The 20,993-nt window shown below is 36.0% G+C and overlaps 1 protein-coding gene across 3 annotated transcripts in view; it reads left to right on the plus strand.

Moving 5' to 3' along the window:
• FMN2 (formin 2) overlaps positions 1-20,993 on the plus strand; it is a 161,666-nt gene that overhangs the window by 57,394 nt on the left and 83,279 nt on the right. For all 3 annotated transcript variants that reach the window (XM_054822144.1, XM_054822145.1, XM_054822146.1), the window contains 2 exons: positions 60-204; positions 12,616-12,703. In XM_054822144.1, coding sequence (XP_054678119.1) covers positions 60-204; positions 12,616-12,703 — 233 coding nt within the window. The remainder of the gene's footprint in view (positions 1-59; positions 205-12,615; positions 12,704-20,993) is intronic.

Below are 20,993 nucleotides of genomic sequence, written 5' to 3' on the forward strand. Positions count from 1 at the left end.
CCATTTATGACCTCATTTAGTTTGACGTTGCCCTACATAGGTCTTTTGCTTAACTTTAGAGATTCTAGTGCTTCACTTGTGTGGGAAAAAATTGAAGAACCTTCCATAGATTATCATGAGTTTGAAGAACTGTTTTCTAAAACAGCTGTTAAAGAGAGGAAGAAACCCATTTCGGACACCATTACAAAAACAAAGACTAAACAAGTGAGTACTCATTTAATTTCAGATCTTTTCTAGGCTGGTTTTTACATAAAGACAGATTTTTGCATGCAGCTGAGATGAATTTTGCCTGCTGTGAAATTGTTACCGTATATAAATACACTTACATAGAAATATAATAAAGGGAGAAAATCTAGGATGAGTTTCAAAGCTTATGTGTTAAATACTGAAGATTTCTTTTTTTATAAATTACTTTTCAAATATGTATTCTCTTAAAAATCTATACTTTATCCACTTTAAAATTAACAAAAATAAAACTAATTAGGTGCATATATGACGCTTTGAAATTGACTGTACGTGTGCATTGAGTAGTATATAATTCTGATTAATTTTATAAATAATGAGTTGCATATGAATTACCATGACTTCAGAGAAAAATTGTTTAAGAATCTAAATCCTAATGTTATAACGATCATAACAGTTCTAAGTTTGTGTTGTGTTTATACATATAGTGAATATGAAGCTTATGCATACCATAAATGACAAACACAGTTGGGAGAATCCAATGTTAATCAAACTGGTTTCTTGGAATGATGTACAATCAAATAAAAATAAGAAATGTATTATAAGATAGAAACTCAAGCCCTGGGATAGGAGAATTGAATCTGTTTATGTGCCTATAGAGCTGTAAAGTTCTGCTATCTGTGTGAAAATTGAATTGTGGTGCTATGATAAGTAATTTGCAGTTAAGCTTTTGGGCTATAGAGGAGAGCGTTCTTATGCAGAATCCTAAACTGCAGTTAAAGTTCTTGTTTTATCTCATCTTGACATTCCTGTACTCAATTCAAGACTTGGCTGCTCCTTCCATCATCTTTTAACATACAAGTTAACGCTATACAAGGTTTTTTTCCACGTTAGATATACAGTGAGACTCTTCAAGATCTCCATGCAGTAGATCTTATGTGTGAATATGACCTCTCCACGTGGTACTTCTGGAGATCTTGCCCCCCAGACACGCTTTGGTCAGCAATATAAACGTGCAGGTTCTCTTTACTCTGCTGACAACCTGCTGCAAGCAACAGAACTGGTAGTGAAGTCAGGATGATTATCTGAAGGTGTTGGATAAGACCTTTATCTGGACGGATGGGAAGGATAGTGCAGCTATTCATCACGTACCTGTGTGCTGCACTAGGCTGTACTAACTGGGATGGGAGGAAAGATAACAGTGTTGCTGCTACCTTGCTGTCCTGCAGTAAATCTCCAAAGTGCAAGACCTTTGCTCCTCTTCCCTCCTTCTAGGAAAATGCCCCTTTTGATGGCTGTTCTTAACTAAATTAGTCTGATAGCTCTTTAAGTAAAAAAAGGAATACAAAGGTATACCTGATGCTTTGCCTATGAACTGTTGGTCCATTCGCATCTCATGAGGTTTGGTGATGCACATCTCTAAACAGAGTAGAAATGACGACTGTTTAATTCTGTAACATAAACAGTGGTTAAAGACAGACAGCAATTATGAATAAACACTAGATGTGGATTTGAATACTAAGAGTATTTTTCTCGCAATGACAAAAATTTAGATATGTTGTCAATAAATAAATATAATGTAGATACAACTAAAAGAAAATGACTGATTGTTCTCAACTCCTTTGAAAAGAACATGTTGTTTGACAGAAATTTCAACACAGAAGTTTAAGGCAATATAAGTAGGTGTTGTTATCTAGAATGAACATTCCTGTGGGCCATCTAAATTGACAGAAGAGAATCCCCTGCGTGTTTCTCTTCCTCTGTTGATCAAACAAATGTATCACTCTCCGAAAGAGAGAGAAATTGCCTAATAGAGAAGTCTGATTTGTTAAACTGTAGTATCTGAGGAGAAAAATATCAACCGAACAGATAATCATGGGCTTTCACTAGAACTACAATTAGAGCTATCATTTGTTGTGGATGTCAAAGTTAAACGTTCATGTGTGCAAATCCAGTTTGGGCTTTTCATGGTATTGACATGAGACAACTGAAGTAGAGTAGCTTCGCAAATATATTCTACGTATGCCCTCTCAGCAGTTTGGAATGCAGGCCTTCATTTTTGAAATTCTCTTCATTTACACCACAGTAAACACTTGGATAATGAAGTCCATCCATGTTTAGCAAAAGAAAAAGGGAAAGCATGGCTGTAATTCCACAAGTATGTTTTTATAGGAAGCACCAAGTGCTGTTTAAGTGGTTACTGACTTACATGACTTCTATGATAGTTACGGGCGTTGTAAAGATCTTACAAATGGTGTTTCTGCAGTGATTTTTACAGGGACGGGTTATGCAAAGCAGATGTGTTCTGTCACCTGTTGAGCTATGGAGAAGCATTGTACAGACAGAACCAGGACCCGTAAAGCACGCTCTGCTGCTTTCCAGAAACACTCTAGTCTGGCAATTGGTTTTCCTCCTTGCATTGATGTGTGGATGTGCTGAGCGAATATATTGCTTAGATGGATTTGATGTAAAATACTAGCTACACTGCAAATTGTAGTCAGGCAAAAATGCCCAGATAACTTTCAAATGCATAAAATATTTGATACTTTATGTAAACATCTGATTTTAATAAGACAATATTTTTATTGTCAGCCGAAATAAAAATACATTTACAGAGGAGGCCACATGGCAGCGGGGGGGGATGGGGACATGGAAATTCTAGCTAATCTGAAGAAAGATTTGATAGTTTGGGGATGGCTTAGTGGGTAAAAGATTAATTATTTTGGAGTACGCTGCTGTTCTGCATTCTGCACACAGAGCTATTTATGCTATATGCCGTAGAGTACAAGCACGTGTTTGCTTGTGTATGTATATGGATACACATGATATGATTATTTCTAAATGGTGACCTCTTTTTAAGTGGTAAAATTATCTATATTTTCTGGGTTGTTTGGGGGGTTTTTTTGAGTTAACAATTGAGTTAATTTCACCCTACCCAAGTATTGGTTCTAATTGTTTTTTACTTGGCATGATCATCTGCCAATAACTTAATATAATATAAATCAAGAATGCTTTAAAAAAGTGAATATTACATCTAGCATTGAATAAAGGTGACATTAAAATCCATTCCAGAACTTTAAAGAAAGAGGAAAATACGAAGTGTTAATATTTATTTGTGAATACAGCTAATTTTTTCTTAATGTCTCTCATTTGGTGCTACAGCAAAAGCTGTGATTTATTTTGCTCTGTTAATATGTATATGTCAAATTCTCAGCTGCTGTAAATGTGTGCAGGCTCACTCAATGAGAATGCCTACTAAATCTTCAAAGAAAGTCCTTTATGGGTTATATTATAGGTGGGGCTGCCATTGCTACCTATTAAAGTGGTCTGGCTTTCATTATAAGTCCCTGTTGTTATAACTTTGCCAAAATTTAGCTCTTTAGGCTGCAAATTTTGTTGAGTTGGTTTTTTATCCCCCCACATTGGGTGTCTCCTTCATTTTGCTAACGTTAAGAAAAAAAACAAAGTCTGGTTTTGCTCATGTCCACGTAGTTTCATAGACTTGAAATTCAGAAAAATCATATCAGATACATGTCTTGTTAGTTGTGTAGAAGATTTCTTAAATTTTGCTGCTTTACAGGCTATATCTCAGTTCCTGTTGCTCGGGAGAGACTTCAGGTGTAATTCAAAAGATTTTTCCCTAACCTTGTACCGACAAGTTGGAAAACAGGGGCCAAGAGGAGGAAAGCAAGGCAAGATTAAGATGAGTAACTGGGGAGGGAGTGAAGAACTGAGGAGGTCTGACAGGTGGAAATATAGACTATAATAGATCTGATTCTGTGTCACTTCTTATTCCATCTACAGTAATTTTTCTCAGAAACCTGTTGTGAGCCTGGGGTATTTTTGACCTGGATGTTCCTGTCAGCAAATAAGGGATCTCATCAAACCTACTGTGTTTGACCCAAGCAAAGAGTGAAAACTCGATCTTGGAGTGTCTTGTTCAGCCATGGCATGTAGTTACAATACTAGTTTTGGTTACGTGACCGGACAGTATTTTTCATAGAGCCATTTCCATAGCAAGTATGGACTGTGTGGAAGGAGCACAGTTCCTAATGATTACTTGGGAAATGAAGCTGTCACCTGAGTAAAAAAATGCTTTTATCGGTTGTTGCAGCACTTAAAAAAATCATGTGATTAGTGAAGCAGGAAGAAAAAGGATAGTCTCATGATTAAGGTCACATACTCAAGAATGATGGTAAATGCAATATTAAAAATTTACTTACATGGGGAATATTGGCTAGTGTGCACTGAATGGGTTCAGTGGAAAAATGGTACGTAATCAGAAAATCTTGATATCACTGTCAGCATAATAAGTATACAGAAAGGACTGAGCTGACTGGCATAGATGTCTTTCCTAACTTTTGAACAGTCATCTTAGAAGCCTTACTGATAATCCTCTAACTGTATTTTTGGAAAATAATATACATGTCACTGCAATGAACTTTTCAAGAGCAGACCATGTGTTTATAATCCATCATGTAAACGAAATAAAAATGTTACAGATATTCTCATATGGAAAGTCCACTATTAATCTATTGACATTAAGATTTTAATCTCCCCCTTCCACCCCAGAAAATAAATAATAGGTTACTAAAGTTTCATTCTGTTTCAAAAGCCTTAGATGCAAACAAGATGTATCAATAAAACTGTTTAGTTAATGATTTCAGCATTTTCGCATTTTTAAGTTGAACAAAAAGAAGCTATGGTAATAGAATACCCCTAGAAATAAAATGCCACATAAAATAAGGATAAATTGGTAAATAACGTAAATGCTATATTGAGTTAACAGATAAAAGATTATTCATGTTTATTCATTAACAAGGAATGACATAAAGGGAAAAGTAATTTTCTGAAAAGGAGGGTTTATTCCCCCTGCAAACACTGGAGGCACTGTCTTAAGGAGCTTTCTGTGTCCACACTTAGTGATCTATTACCTGTGTCAATGGCACAACCATTTGCTGTGATTTTATGTACTCTCCAGAGATGCAGTTGGGGTTCTGCTGCCTCTACAGACAGGAATTTTAGAGGACTTGACCAATGCATTGGGGTTTTTTTATGTAAGCAAATAATTAATAGTGTCACAAAGTTGTTTATGAAATTAAGTAATACCTCTCTTATTTGGCTTGTAAGAATAATTTATTTTGAGATGCTTGTCATGGTTTAGCCCCAGCCAGTAACTAAGCACCATGCAGCTGCTCACTCACGCCCCGTCCCCTAAAGGGAAGAAGAGAAGAATGGAAAAAAAAAACCCTCATAGGTTGAAATAAAGACAGTTTAACAGGTTATCAAAGGAAGAGAATAATAACAACAATTTTATATATATATATATATATATATATATGTATATATAAAAAAAACCCCAAATGATCCACAAATGTAATTGCTCACCACCTGCGAAAAAACCAACCTGATGTTGTCTGTTTCCAAGCAGCGATCCCACCTCCCGGCTAGCTTCCCCAGTTATGTATGGATCATGACGTTACATGGCAGGGAATGTCCCTTTGGCCAGCCTGGGCCAGCTGTCCTGGCTGTGCTCTCCCAGCCTCATAGGGTGTGAGAAGCTGAAAAGTCCTTGACTTAGTGTGAGCACTACAACTACCCAGCAACAACTGAAAACATCAGTGTGTTATCAACATTATTCTCATAGTAAATCAAAAACACAGCACTATACCAGCTACTAGAAAGAAAATTATCTCTACTGAAACCAGGACAATGCTGTATGAATGTGATCTCTGTTTTTACCTCTCATTCTCTTGTTTATATGGCTTATTGCGTGTTTTGTTGTTATATTATTTGTTCTATCTACAGAGTTCTCTGTTGCAAATACAATTTTACTTGACTGCATCTATATATAATGTATCTCTACCTGTTCAGGCTGCCCAGGTTGATGTCCTCTTACAACCACATGCCTTTCTCATTCCTGTTTTCTTCCCGCTTTCTTTTCTTCAGATCATATATTTGCAAGTTTCAAAAACAAACACATGATCTTGGCATCTGACAATCTTGCAAACTCATCTTGTGGCCTAAGAGCTCTGTGAGTTTCTCTGGTTTGTACGTGTATCCGCACTAGCACTGAAAGGTTCTGCTGATGTAGTGGCCTGGTTTACATGCTTCGTACGGATTCTGTATGGGAGAGAAAGGTTATGTTCATTTCTTAACCAGAGGAGCTGTGTAGAGTGTCTGATAATGGCCTCATTGGGTTTCTCTATGCTCTGTAAGACCCCTGCAGGGGAAGGTTTTGCTGAAAGTTTGTTCGAATAAAGAGAAAAATAGGCTTTGGGTTGGAGTGAGGGAGCTGCAGCAGGTCTGTGAGACTGAAAGCTGCACATCTAAAAAGCATAACACAAATCTTGAATACAAGCAGAAGGATAGCAGCCACCCTGGGCTGTGTACAATTCTTGCTGTACCTGATGCTGTCGAGTAGAGGCGTCTTTGTCACAGCCGTCTTTCCAGGGAGGCTGGCAATCTCGCATTTCTATAGCCAGTAGTTCTACACCTTTCAAATACTTCCTTCTCCGTCTCTCCATGGTGCTTCTGAGTCTCACAGTACAAGGGCTCGGTGCAGTGGACATTGTAGCATTGGATGATATCAGGGGAAGAAGAAAGAAAGAAAATATGGAGATAGTAATACGCATCTCTTCTATCTCTCTGTCCATGTTGATTTTGCTAAGGAGGCAAGAAACAACACTTTTTTATACAGCAGTTTTTATATCTGATCAAGAAAACTCAAATTGCTTAAGAATTAGATGTGCATATGGATTGAATGTATATCACCTAGAAATTAGAGGTTAGGACAGTGGTCATAATGATTTAGCAAAAAAAAAAAAATCACCTTTTAACTTCAGTGTGAATGTACTTATCTGTATTTCTATCAGACTCTGACAAGTTAAAACTGTTTTTTACTGTCAGCCTGAAAATAAACTTTTTAAGATTAAGAGGTTTTTTATTTGTAGAGAAGTACAAAAATCCTCTAGATGGTAGAAGTATTGATTTTGCAGTTTTTTCTTATGGCTATATTTTTTTACTTAGTGCTGCCTTCAGTACAAACAGCAAGAACAAAAAAGTTGTTATATTCATTTAGAGTAGGTACAGTGAATAATGTCATACTTTTGACTGTAACCATATGCTCCCCTTTAAAAGTGGGAACACTAAAGTTTTTACAGCATGGGTTTTTTGGCTTGTTGATGTTATCTCCTACTAGATATCATATTGGGTTCTCACCTTTCTTTGCGAGTTTTTGGGGTTTTTTTTGCATTCGTTACCCTTCCCTAAGTCCCTTCACCTTCTTCTGTGTCTGTCTCCCTGATTTGATGTGCTAACTTTTTATAAAATAATTAAGGCTGTTAATGTCAATCTCTTAGTAAAAAATCACTTCTACAGTAATAGTTTTATGATATTAATTTCAACACTATTTTAGTGATAAAACAGCGTAAAAGGGCATGAACTATTTCTCATCTCTATTGTCAAAAGCTTTATTTATGAAAGCACAGTACAGTAATAGATAAAATGAAAAGTAAATATTATGTTTAATCTGTACCCTTTAACATAAAGTTCCAGCACCCATAAACTGGCAGACACGGCTGCTTGGCTGCACTAATTTGCATAACATGTCAACAACTTGCATCTAGAAATACATGGCAAAGAGAATTTTGAAACCTTAGGTATCTCCTTATAAATCATGAGAATCTTCAGTGGGGAAAGTAACCAGTAAGTTTGCAAGGGGATTCCAGATTTGATTTGCGTAGGAGATGGAGAGGTGCTCAAAATTACATTTTATGATTGATGTTCTGTGATAAACATTGAGTTCAGTTCAATTGTTATGTGCCATCAGCATGGGTACGCTGACAGCCAGGACTGGATGTTGGGTTAGGGGGTTTGGTTTTCTTTTTGTAAGTATAAAGTAGAAATGTCTGATCTCCTATTGTACCAAAATGACCTCACTACTTGAAGTAGTCCCTGTTTCACCTCTCACAATTGCTGTTACTAGCCACAAGTCACTTCTAGATTTACCTTTAAAAAAACCCTAGGAAACACACACACACAAAACCAACCCACTCATAACAGCATAGTACTATTCTATGATATCTGTAAGCAGGCAAGGCTATATATGTGAAAGATATGATGGATCCAGTTCTGTGATTGCCAATTTTACATTTGGAATACAGTTGAATCTGCAGAAAAGCTCTGTTGTCACAGCCCAGTGAGAAGATGATTGCATTACTGCCCTGATCCTGTCTCCTAACATCTTGTTTGAAACTTTTGGGTTTCTACATCCACTCTGCAAGAGTTACAAGCTATAGGCCTTTGTACAGTAGAGTTTCCTACATGTGACTTTTTTGTAATGTACAGTAGGTTTTTTTCTTAACCACTGAGAGCCTCGGGATAATTTTGCTTAATGCTGGCAGTCAAAATCAGAACCAGAGAGCAAGAGTCATTGCAAAATTCCATGCATTAACTAAATATTATTCTGAGTAAAGGGAATCTTCAGGGTTTTTTTGCTTCAGGGTTCTCATCAAACATGTGTCTTGCATTACCTTTCACTAAATATCTCTTTGACTGTTTTTGCTTGTGTTAAACAATCAGGAACAAATTTGGCGTGTAGCTTGTTTACCACTTAACAATGAGGACCACTCAACAATTAGAAAGTTTGTCCTAGACTTCAGGCTGCAGATAATATCTTTAGCTTCCTTTTTATTTATTTTTTTTAGTTTGTTTAATGCAGACTTCCAGAATCTAAACTAAAAGGGAGCTGTGTATTGTGTCTGAGGCTTTAGATCTTGTAGAGATTGGATTTATCAACCTTTTGTTGTTCCGCCTTTAAATGGCGTCACTTGTCTGTAGCCTGTAGGCCCAGACTGTGCAGCTGATTTATTTTATTGTTTTATTTTTAAATGTGGGAATTGCTTTAGGCACTTATGCTAATATTCATACTTTCTGAATTACTGTTGTATTGTTACAGCCATTCTGTTGGAGGAAACTATAGTATTCATGCAATTGACTGAAATGGCAATGAAATGCATAATAAAGATTAGTATAAAAGTTGACATAAAATGTACATTTTAAATAAAGCCAGACAAAACTGGTAGCTCCTACATGAAAATGCTTTATCTGTTGCTGTTCTGCACCCATTCACCTGACAGTCATGCTCTTCAGTACTCTTTTGATGTCATTACAGTTCAGAATTTTGGCACAAAGACAACCTATTCTTCGTGGGGACATTGCTTTTTTTTTTTTCTCTTTTTTTTTTCCCACCTGATCATTGGCAAAATGTGTCACTCAGTAAATAATTATTCTCTTGGCCCTCAGCTCACTTTTAGAAAAAGCAGCTTCTTTTTCTGCTAACTCTTAGACCAGATTCCTTTTAGAGCACAGTACTTGGAGGGATTTACTAGGCCACTAAATCTGGTCCTAGAACATTGATGAAAATTATGCCTCCTAGGAAAACCATGTTCTAGCCTGCATCATAACAACATAGTTACTTTATTTGGTTCTTTTTCTCTAGCGTGGCTCCCCTTGCTGTATTTGTAGACCTGATCTCAGTAGCTCTCTGATTGCTGATGGGCGGTAGAAACAGCAATTTCACCATTTGAAGCGAATACAGTAGCATATGGGTGCTGACGCCATGAGAAGTGGGAGAGTCCTGAGAACAGACTCCAGCTCATCCTTGCTCTTTGGGCCACCAAGAGACAACCATGTAGCTCTGCTTCCTGTGCAAAGGTCAAGTTCTGGTCCCTTCTGTGGTCCTAAGTACGTTGGTACCTAAATGCACTTGTAACTTTGTTTTGAGGAAGACCACTTAACAAAGCTATTTTACTCTTTCTTTTTTTTTATTTTGTTTTACTTTACTCCTGGCCAACATAGTAGCTTGAATCAATTCCACTTCTACTTATTTTTTCCAGAATATGACAAGAAATATGCATGCATACTCCAGATAAGCTCTTGCCACTTTGTGTGACTATTGTTATTTCCTTATGGGATTTTTTGATTGGTTTGCATTAATTTTTAATTCATTTTTTTTTGTCAGATTTGGGATAGTTCTCTTGTTCAAAATAAAGGCAACAAAGGACTCCCTCTATGCATTGATGACAGCAGCAAGCTTAAGTTATTCTATTATTGGGAGATGTTTCAGAGCTGAGCAAAAGCAATAATAGTGGAGGCTGGACTCAACTGTTTCCTCAACATCTTCCATACCAAATTCAATCTTGTCAGCATTATTGGAGAGGATGGCTTTAAGGAGAAGTTTTTGAACTTTTGTTATGTAACATACCACATTGTTTCTTTGTGTTCCTCTGCCTTTTCTGGAAATATGGTTTGGTAGCGACAGCAGTTAAAGAGTTTCTGTTATTTTGAAATTCTGTACCCACTTTTTTTTTTTTCTTTCTGATAGAACGCAAGATACTTGTTTGTATCTTGGTTTGATACTTGGTTGTTATTAGAGATGTACATCGCACAGTAGTTGTTAGAAAGACTTTGATCCATACCTTGCTACCCAAGATCTATTTTTATTTTGTAAACCTTTTGTAGCTGCAAAGTAGTAAATAGATAATAGCTTCTTTTTACAAGAAGAAAATCTCATATTATGTGTCCCGGAGTTATCTCACTTCCAGGCTTAAATGAGATTTATGTTCCATTTAAAAACCATTTAGATTATGGCCTATTAGAAGGATAGTGCAGGATGTCCTAATCGTATTTTTCTGAATTATGTTACTTTTCCCTTTGAATTCAGAAAATCTGACTATCATATCCTATTTCAGTCCATTTGACTTTAATTTTAAATTTCTAATAATGTATTACAGGGATTAGACAATTGCATAAGAATTTCTTGCTAATTTCTCACAGATGATGTCAATAGCTATGCCTTGAATTTAGGTCTTTAGCCTTGTGAACAATAGTTATGGCATACTTGGTTTCTAATGTTAAAATTTTCAGCTCATGAACAGAATGCTGTATTTTCACTTCACTGTAACTAGTGAGGAATCTATGAGGAAAGGAGGATGAAATACCTTAATAATCGATAGTTATGAAGGTTTAAGGGGAACAAAAATCTAACAAATCAATTGGCCAGCCAGCTACATCCTCAGAAAAACTATATGGCAAGCACCGTGAGTTTCTCAAGCTTCCTTTCCAAAGCAGTCCCAGCGGCAGAGTTCAGGGTCAGGCTTTTACTCCTTCTCTTCAGCTACTCCTCAAACATCAACAAGTATACCTGTCTCTGATTCACTTAAGTTGCCAAAGTTGTCCACAGGGCAAATGTCTTGTGGGTACTTTTATGGGGTTTTTAAGATGTGAATTGGATCATGACATTCTTTACTCTGGCTAAATTAATTCTACTTTTTCTAATCTCATTTCTACTAATCAGTTTCTAAACAGTTTTGCCAGTGGGGCTATAGGTGATACAGCACCTTGGTGCTAAGATAGGAACTGTGTAACTTGGAAAAATTATGTATGTGCTTCCTGACTGCATTGTAAAAAGAACTTCAACTTACAGTTCTAATTATCTGGCTTTTCTTCTTTCCTCCAACTGATTCACAAAGGTTTTCTTCAGTGTGTGTAGTACAGTGTAAAACTGGGCCATGTGAGTAGATTAAAGGTTCACCTCTTTCATCCACGTAATGGTTGTAGCCCTGCATTGAAAAGTATTTCATCTAGAATCCTGCCGTTTTACAGATAAGGGTCCTTTCCTGACATTACTTGCTTCTTATACCAATGATTTAACATTTACAGTAAGTTGCGTTCAAACAGCTTAGAGCCCTGTGGAAGACAGTCTGTGAATTACTTGTTGCTTTTATGCTTACAAAGCAAATATGTATGAAATTGTATTTTAGTGGCTAATTTTAACCCCCTAAAGCAAGATGTTTTGTTGGCTTGATTTTTATTTTTTGTTTATTTTAAAAACAAAAAAGCTTTGAGACCTTTTTTATTCCCTAAAAGTGATCAAAGAAAATCCCAATATGTACGTGGTTATTTTTCTTTTTAAATAAAATTCATATTGGCGCCTACTACGTCAAACATTCAAATAAAATACAAATTCTCACAGTTTTAGCTTACATCAAAGATGGAAATCATTGTGTGGTTTTGGAAACCAAAGCAATTCCAAGATAGACACAGTTGGAATTTTTTTATATGACAGCCTGTTTCATACACTTAGTAACATCAGTGTGAAGTTGAAAGTGTGCATCCTAATGAAGGAGGACGTCTAAAGAACTTTTATAGTGACTCTTTTAGGGTTAAGATTCAACTAGGTGATATAGTTGCTTACACTTGTGATGGATTTATGCAGCAGAAGCAAACTTAAAAAATAATAAAATTACTCATTTTTAGATGTGTATGTAGACTACAAGGTATTTTTTTCTTGAATTTGTCATTAGTAGTGCAAAATATCTTGTACCTTTTCCTGAGGATTAATACTAATAGTTGGGTTTCTTTTGGCAGGTTGTCAAGTTGTTAAGTAACAAAAGATCTCAAGCTGTTGGAATATTAATGTCTAGCCTTCATTTAGACATGAGGGACATTCAGCATGGTAAGTGAAATAAGTATTGCTAATTCTAGCTCAGATCACATGATTAATAATCTGGAAATGCTAATTATGTCTACCTTTTGATATGTAAAATAAGTTAATAAGAGGCTTTTTTTTTTTACACTATTTTTTGGAAAATAGCTTGTTTTGACATTTATCTTCCCCTTTCTAGTCACGTATTCCCTTATCCTGTATAGAAAATAAAACCGTGTATTTGCAGAATTGCCTTCTATAGTTTTTTGTATCGGTTATCTAAGTGGTATAAAATATAGATGCTTTGATTCTGGTCTTTCTGAGGAAGAAAGTGTGATATGTTGTTTATTTTAATTCAGATAGCCTCACGACATATCCTGAAAAATGAATTATAACATTTAATTGATTTGTTCTATAAAATAGTTCCTATATTTGGGTTAGCACGAACTGTGGAGTTCTTTCATCCTCAACAACATTTTTTTATAAAGGGAGATCTTTTGGGGGAGTGTAATACTTTTCACATTTATGCTAGGAGACAGTAGTGCAAAAAGGTGAAAAGCGGAATTACATTTATATGCAGAGCATCCCTTACGTTTCCCAAAGGCTTTGGATAGATTTGAAGCAGATTGAATTATCCTGTGAAGTGCCAGCCTATCTATTAAATAAATGTGGTTTCAAGAATAACACAGACTTCATAAATCACAAAAACATCTTGTGAACTTTCTAGGCTACATATTTACAGCCATGCATTCAGTTTACTATGATTTGCTTATTTTGTCAAATTATTCATAAATAGAACAAATTTCAGAGTATTCTGTCAGCTAGTGAGTAATGCTTAATCACAGTTTTAAGTTTTTATTAAACTGTTTTGATGGTTACTAGACTTCCTCAAGCTGAAGCGCTTAAGATGGTAGTCATAGAGCAAGGCGCCAGTACTGGCGCCAAGAAGTACTTGGTATTTCCAAAGCTGGCAGATGTAGTTCAGTTAAGTCATAGAGCAAAATCTGAAAACAATGATATGGTCCTTTCCTTCAGTCAAATATTCAACTTGGTTTCAGTTAATAATGAGAACCTTATGAACAAAGGAGTCCGCCTAACATCTGTGTCTGTGGTAAAGCCAACACAAGTTCATTGAAAATTTGCTTGCTTAACATGCAACACTAACAATAACATGGCATGAATGTCAGTAGTTGAAGGGGTCAAACAATATTATGCTTAACCTTTATCCTATTACAATATTAAGCACACATGATCATCTAAAAGCTCTGTGCAGATTTTGTATATTCCTCTTTCAATAGCTGTTTTCTAAAACCAAAAGTCTTTGCAAAGGGGAATTTAGTAGTGCTCTGATTCCCTTGCTGTTCAGAAGTGATTGAACAAACGTGAGAGAACTTTAGTCTGATGGGGGGAATTTGTGGAAACAGTTGGAAGATCCTGATGTTAAAAATATTTGGGGTTTTTTTCTTGTTGGTGGTTTTTCTGTAGGGTTTTTTTGTTGGTTGGTGGTTGGGGTTTTTTTGTTGGTTTGGGGTTTTTTTTGTTGGTGGTTGTTGTTGTTGTTTTTTAAGAACATAAAATAGGCGTGGAGGAAAAGTGGTGAAGAGCAGGAAAGAAATTTGCATGGTGGGGGCGAGGAAAATCTCACCAAAAAGTATTTCTGGCATCAGTCGCTCTATGCAGAGCTCTCTGAGTGATCTAGCCATAGAGACTGTGGAGAAATTATAAATTCACAAGCCCAAGTATTTAGCTTCACCTTTATGGTCTATTTTTACTTGCTTGTTAAAAAGTAAGGGGTTTACATATTTTTTACTTTTAGAGCTTATTGGTTTATCTGCTGCAATTTGAATTTACTAATGAGAAGGTAGTAGCAAAAATTAAAATAATGTTAAAGAGTTACCCGCATTAGCAAAATAGGCAGTTGATATATTTGCATCTTAATGTATAAAGATTTAAGATGTATGACAATAACTACAGCAACAAATGTGATCAGTGTTCTTTGTCCCCTGGCCCAGGGTTTTAGTGGCAGTCTTGAGTTTTTGCCGTGGTTAATGTACAGTAACAGGTACATTCACCCATCTCTCAGTACAACACAAATAATGTTTTTGCATAAATTTGAAACTTTTCCCCCCCAATCTGACAATTTGTGGTATGAGACAACTTTCTTTATAGGCTTTCTTATAAATATTCTCTGATTTACATATGTCGGATGCAGTGTTCAAGCAAATTGCAGAAGAAATTTTTTTTTTCTTTTTACTGGCTATAGAAAAGCACCCAGAAAGAGACAGAAACTTTCAGTGCAGTGTGGTACGCAGTCCATTCCTTGGTTTGCATGCTATTGTGTTTTATTTTTCTAATGGTTTCAGCAAATTTCAGTGTTACAGGAACAGAAGGGAAAACAATTGTGCTGAGTATTAATTCACCTAATAAATTTAGGGTTTCAAGTAATATGAATAACTTGAAACCTGGGCAAATGTTGTATTTAATGTCTTGTAAAATTTGTTTTGGTTGGTTGGGGTTTTTTGGTGCATTTTTGTTTGCTTTTTAAGACACAAAAAAATGGTGAAATATTGTCTGTAAGAAATAATCCTTGATGAAAGACTGTTTTGGAAACTTGAAAATCTGAATCATTTATGATATTTTGTTAACTAATCTTGGACACTTAGCTACTTTTTCATGCATGTGTGATGAGATGGCATTTAATGGAAGGTCTCAGAATATTGTAGTATGTGCTAAATAGCTTTCTTTGACGATGAAGATATCCTTGTTGTCTGCTTGCAGAATTGCATTTTTCTGCTCCTATCTTTGAAATAGATTTAGTAAGATAAACTCCCAACCCCTGGCTGCTTTTAAAATATTCTTACAGTGTGGAAGGAGTAGTTGCAATAAGCAGAGCACGTTTGTACTGAACTCCAGTATGTCTTTCTAGTAGTGCTTTAAAGTAGGATAGGTTGATTTTTATTGTTGTTATGGGGTTTTTTTTAGTAGATTCTAATTGCTAACAGAACTCCCAGCTATTTTACGCAGTCTAGGCTAGAACTGTAAGAAATATTGGTCTCTTTATTTGCAGTGCCATTTCTCTATGTTATTAGCACAAAACTGAGTCCTCTTCTCATGGTTTCTCCGGTTTCACACAAGGCTTTGCTGACGCCTATTTTTTACAATCATCTATCAACTATGCAAAACACTTTATCCCGGCATTTTGCTTGCTTTTTTATTTTTGCTATACCGCAAATATCCTTTATCCAGTATTATGTTCCCACTGGAAATATAGCCGTGTTTGGCTGCATGATACAGCCAAAGCTTGAGAAATGCCAAACAAGCACTTCTTACATGTTTTCCCTTTCCAGCTCAGATTTTCTTCCTAGAGAGAAGACTTTGGTTTTAACGTTAGTCTTTTGGGGTTTTTTCTTAACATTTCAGAGGTGCAACATGTGCTTAAATTAGAGATCCAACAAGCTACCAGTTAACTGCATATAGCAATCTATGATGAACACCCTATACGTTAACATAGAAATGCACGTTAAGCCTGGGTCTGCCTTCAGGGACCACGTCTCTTAAGTAAGAGCTCTCTCGCTAATGAACTTGTCATCACATGAACTGTAACAACTGTTTGACATTGTAACTATGATGCAGTGAATATGGTTGGCAGGGCTTTCCCTAATCCCCTTGCTTATAAAGATACATTGTATCTTCTTCGGTGTTTAAGCTTTTGTGACTGTTAACAAGTGCAGTAAGAATAGCAAAAAATTCTGTGCCGGTGTAAAAATAGAAGGAGAAGAATAAACTGGAGATGTCAGCCAGAAGAAAAGCAAATTTTATATTTCATGCAGATAAAGATTACATTTACTACACAGTCAGATTTATATCTAGTATTTATTTCCAAAATAGGAATCTTTCGTTCACCAAAATCATCTTAGTCTGAACATGCCTTGTAAATGTTGAAAGTAGAAGTCTGGCAAAAATAGCGTATGCAATTCTCTGTCTTTTGAAGTTGTCTGTAATGTTTTCCAATTAAGTTTCTCTTAGCAGAGTTTCCCATTTCAGGCACTGTGTTCCTGCCCACATGGCTGCAATACCCTAACTGCACTGCTGTAGGGTTTTGCATTGCACCTTGTGGTTGCCCTGGCTCTGTTGGAAGTAGTTTGGAGATTTCTGCCTCTGAATTTTGGACTCAAATTCTAATATCCTATTTTAATAAGTCATATTCCCCCCCACTCCCCCCCCCCCCGACACTGGTAATCTCCAGAATTTGGTGGCGCTATCTGTCCCACAACTGAAAAAAAACCCCAACAAAACCAACATATGGAAGACCAAGGCTCTTTTTATTACAGCCCTCAGCTAATTGTTGGGCAGTGATACTAGGAAAGGAGGATTTATAAAAGAATCTAATAGGAAAAATAGTTATGGAAAGGGCTAGCAGATTCACCTAACAGCTGGTAAAGCCCAACCTTTAAATCTGGATTTGAGATTATTTTACTGAAAGTTGTATTTGCGGCAGAGCTTGCTCTGCTAACAGAAGTACAGCTTTGAACAACAGACATATCTTCTGCCCTGAATTCAAGACAGATGTGCAGGAAGTCAATGTACTTTAAATGTTAGTGGGCAAAATAAATGTTTATTCTTTAGTTTGTGGCTATTTGTGACAAAGGAACGTGAGAAAATCTTGGTTTTGTTTTCTTACTTGACTGCTCACACTGATCCTGAGAAATGATGAGCTAGGAGAGACTTTGTCAAAGGTTAACTGAATGATTTCTTTGGAGGAGGAGGATAAAATGTTTCTTACACTGCACTATTTAAATGTTCTGTGCAGGAATTCTTCATGCATTGAAGTATCATGTAGTATCAGTGGTCAGAGGTCCAAGAGATGCTTTAAATGGAAAGCAATCAGAAGAGAATGACTCAACATCTGCAAAATAAGACTCATGATTAGTTTATCTTATGGAAAGTCCAGCAGTGATCTGAGCATTATTTATCCTAATAACAATGTTTATGTATGAGCATAATTAATTGAAACTCATAATACTGAAATATTTGTCAAGAATGGGTATCTTCCCAAAAGACATTTTACTGTTTAAACAAGTTATGAGGACAAAACAATACATGATTGGATCAAGGTCTTTGGACATTATTATACTGGAAGGTAAACCAGCTGCCCAAAATTGTTATTTCTGTCCATTTATCCTGGATGTAAGAAGATACATAGAACATTTCTTCTGTCACGTGGGAAGTCTGTATTTCTTTGAGAGGAATGATCCTGAAAGTGATTGCAGTCAGTGCAGGTTAATTACAGAGTTTGAGACTTTACCTGCCAGTTCCGGCTTAATTAATTGAGAATTGCAATTCTTTAAAAACTTTTTTTCTTAATCAAATATTGCACATTCAGACACCTAAAAACTTAATGTTATGGCTTAAACTTCCCCTCCGATAGCCTTTTCAACATGTGTTTAGATTCTTCTGAGACACCACCAAGGAAAGATTAGTTAGTTCAACATGTTTTGGTCCTGTGAACTAGCACTTCCTTGAAACTGCATGCCATAATCCTCAGTCTTATTCCTCTATTTCTTCTTAGCTTTATGCCACCATATTCATTACATTATGCCTGCTGTTAGATTGCAAGCATACACATTTTATTTGCTTATAATTACTTTACAAGCTCCTATTGTGAAATTATTGGTAAGGAAAACAATGGAATATACAAAATGACTTTTATAAAAGACAGACTAGAGTTAAATTAGAGTGCCACACAAGTGCACTGCTGCAAATGTTTCTATTGCTTTGATGCTGTTAGTATGCCCAAAGTGTTCTGTACTGAGCAGCCGAAAGCGATGCTGGGACCCTTGTCTGAACGCTCCTGCCAGAGGCAGCTAGTGAGGAAGGACAACGAAGGTCCTTGGAGACAGGTGGGGTTTCTAATGGATGCGCCATAAACCCCTGAGCTGTGGGTAAAAGCCAGTCCTGAGCACTGAAAAGCATGCCTCAAGTCCTCTTTCTATCCTCTGAGATTTTCTCAAGCTTGGTTCACAGTGACTGGAGGCGAGTAAAGCAAAAGCAGCAGTCGTTAAGGAAAAAACCCAACCTCAGTTATCATTTTCTTTAACTATGCATGCAACATGTCAAGATAATGAGGGACAGAAATATTCATATCACCAAGAAAGGAACTGACGCATCCTTCTGGAATTTACAATCAAAAATAAATATATAGAATTAAACCAGTTTTCTATAATGCAAAATACATTTTAAAGAAGTTAGTTTTCCTCATTTTAAAATGAGGAAAATCATATTGAGTTTTTTCACAATATTTGAATCAGCAGAGGCTAATTACTGCCACATTGGATAGTTTGGATAATTAAAGATTTTTGTTGTTGTTAAGAACATATGAATGTAATTTAATAGAGAAGTTTTGTAAGAAACTGTAACTGCATTGTTTGTCTGTTGTTTCAGTTGAAACAGTTTATTTTTTTTTCTTGGAAGTCTGATTAACTTTGAAACTTTGAGCGAAAAGTTCAGGAAAGTTCTGCTTTCACAAAAGTAAAAAAGCACCACTGTTATTTCTCATTTGTATACCATGTAGTCACTCACAAGAGGGAGGATTACAAAATTCTAAGCATAAAAGCAACAAAATGTATGTTATTAGCATTAGTACCATGCAAAAATTGGGAGGAGGGAAGGAGAAAAAGAGCACCTGGTCTCCTTTCCATAGCAAAAAATATTTTCCAGTGGTCATGCTTTTATCCATTGCTGAACTACTCAGAGATTTTAACATTATAAAAATGAAGACAGACATATTAATTGACTAAGACCTTCCAGTAACAGTCACACCTTTTTCATTAAGTCAAAAGGTTTAGAAGAAAAGGATGCTTGCCACATCACGTTTGTGATTCGCTCATGTGTTTGTTAGATTTGAATATGCTTGTACACACAAAAAATTTGTACACAAAAAATTAATGCCTTTAAAATCTAATTTAAATACAAGGTAGTTAAAATGAGGATTTAGCAAAACTTGCAACGTGAATCCCCCATTTTCTTTTTTTTTAACATTTTTAACATTTTTCTTTTTTTTTTTTAACATTCAGTATACCTTTTTTACTGTATTTTTCTTATCATTCCTCTTTTAAGGAAGCAATTCAAACTACGTGCTATATTTGATCAAATAGAGATCTGTCTACCTTAGTACCTGATCCCCTGTGTAGATAAGCGGGGGGGGAGGGGGAAGTGTGGCACTGACTGCTTATTATGTAATTTTTATAGGTCTCTATATTATCTTTTTGCAGTAGTCATCTTTGTCAAATTGAAAAGTTTTTTTGGAACAACTTTCATGCACGCTTATTCTTTTGATTTTCTTTGTCACCAGCCTGTGTTCCGCAGTTCTTTTTCTTCTGTTTGCAAATAAGATGACTAGCTCTGGATGCTATTTTCAAGATTTATGTGCGCCATATGCCCATGCCATGGTATCACATCATCTTCTATTTCAGGCTTCATTTTTTTCTGTATTGTTACTGACATTCTGTTTTGCTCTTTAACTGTTGCTGATTATTGAGCTTATGTTTTCAGAGAACTATGAAAAAAATCTGAGTGTGTTTTTTGGGGCAGTAGTTGCTAATTTTGTATCCATCGTGGTGTTTTTACAGTTTGGGTTCTTTTTTTCCATCTAGTTTGTATGTATTGACACTGAATGTTTGAGAGATCCTTTTGCACATGTTTGTGGTCAGCTTTAAAGTGGCTAACTTTTATTATTTGCCAGTGTTACCACCTCACATTCATTAAACAGCACAGGAACATGCAAAGATTCTAGTAAGGCTCCACTGCTACAACTCCGTACTTTGAAAACTGATCATTCATTGATTTCCTTTTTCTCTTTTTTGAAGAGTTTTTATTTTTAATCAGAGTAGACCTTTCCTCTTATCCCACGACAGCAGAAATTTTTTTGGAAACCTTAGGTAAGGATTGTGAGGAGCCGTTTGCAAATCCAGGCTGATAATCCTTACCTGTGCTTTTGTTGACTCCATTAAAGCAGTACTATCTAATTTGTGGCTCATCAGTGTCTACTATAAAATTACATGCCACCTCTCTTTCTCATTACCTTGTTTTATCCGTATGTTCTTAAAAAATAGCTGTTCTTCCGTATAGTATATAGACATTTTCCAGGCACAGAAGTCAGACCGACTGGTTTATAGTCTCCAGCACCATCTCGGGAATCCTCTTAAAATTTGCATTTGTATGTTCTGAAACTTGTTCAATTTGAGACGGTGCCGAAAATGTATCACTTGAGAAGTATAGATCTTGTCTGAGAACATCTTTGACCTTTTCTGTGGTTGTGAAT

The sequence above is a fragment of the Grus americana genome, chromosome 3, assembly GCF_028858705.1.
Source record: "Grus americana isolate bGruAme1 chromosome 3, bGruAme1.mat, whole genome shotgun sequence".
NCBI classification, from domain to species: Eukaryota; Metazoa; Chordata; class Aves; order Gruiformes; family Gruidae; genus Grus; species Grus americana.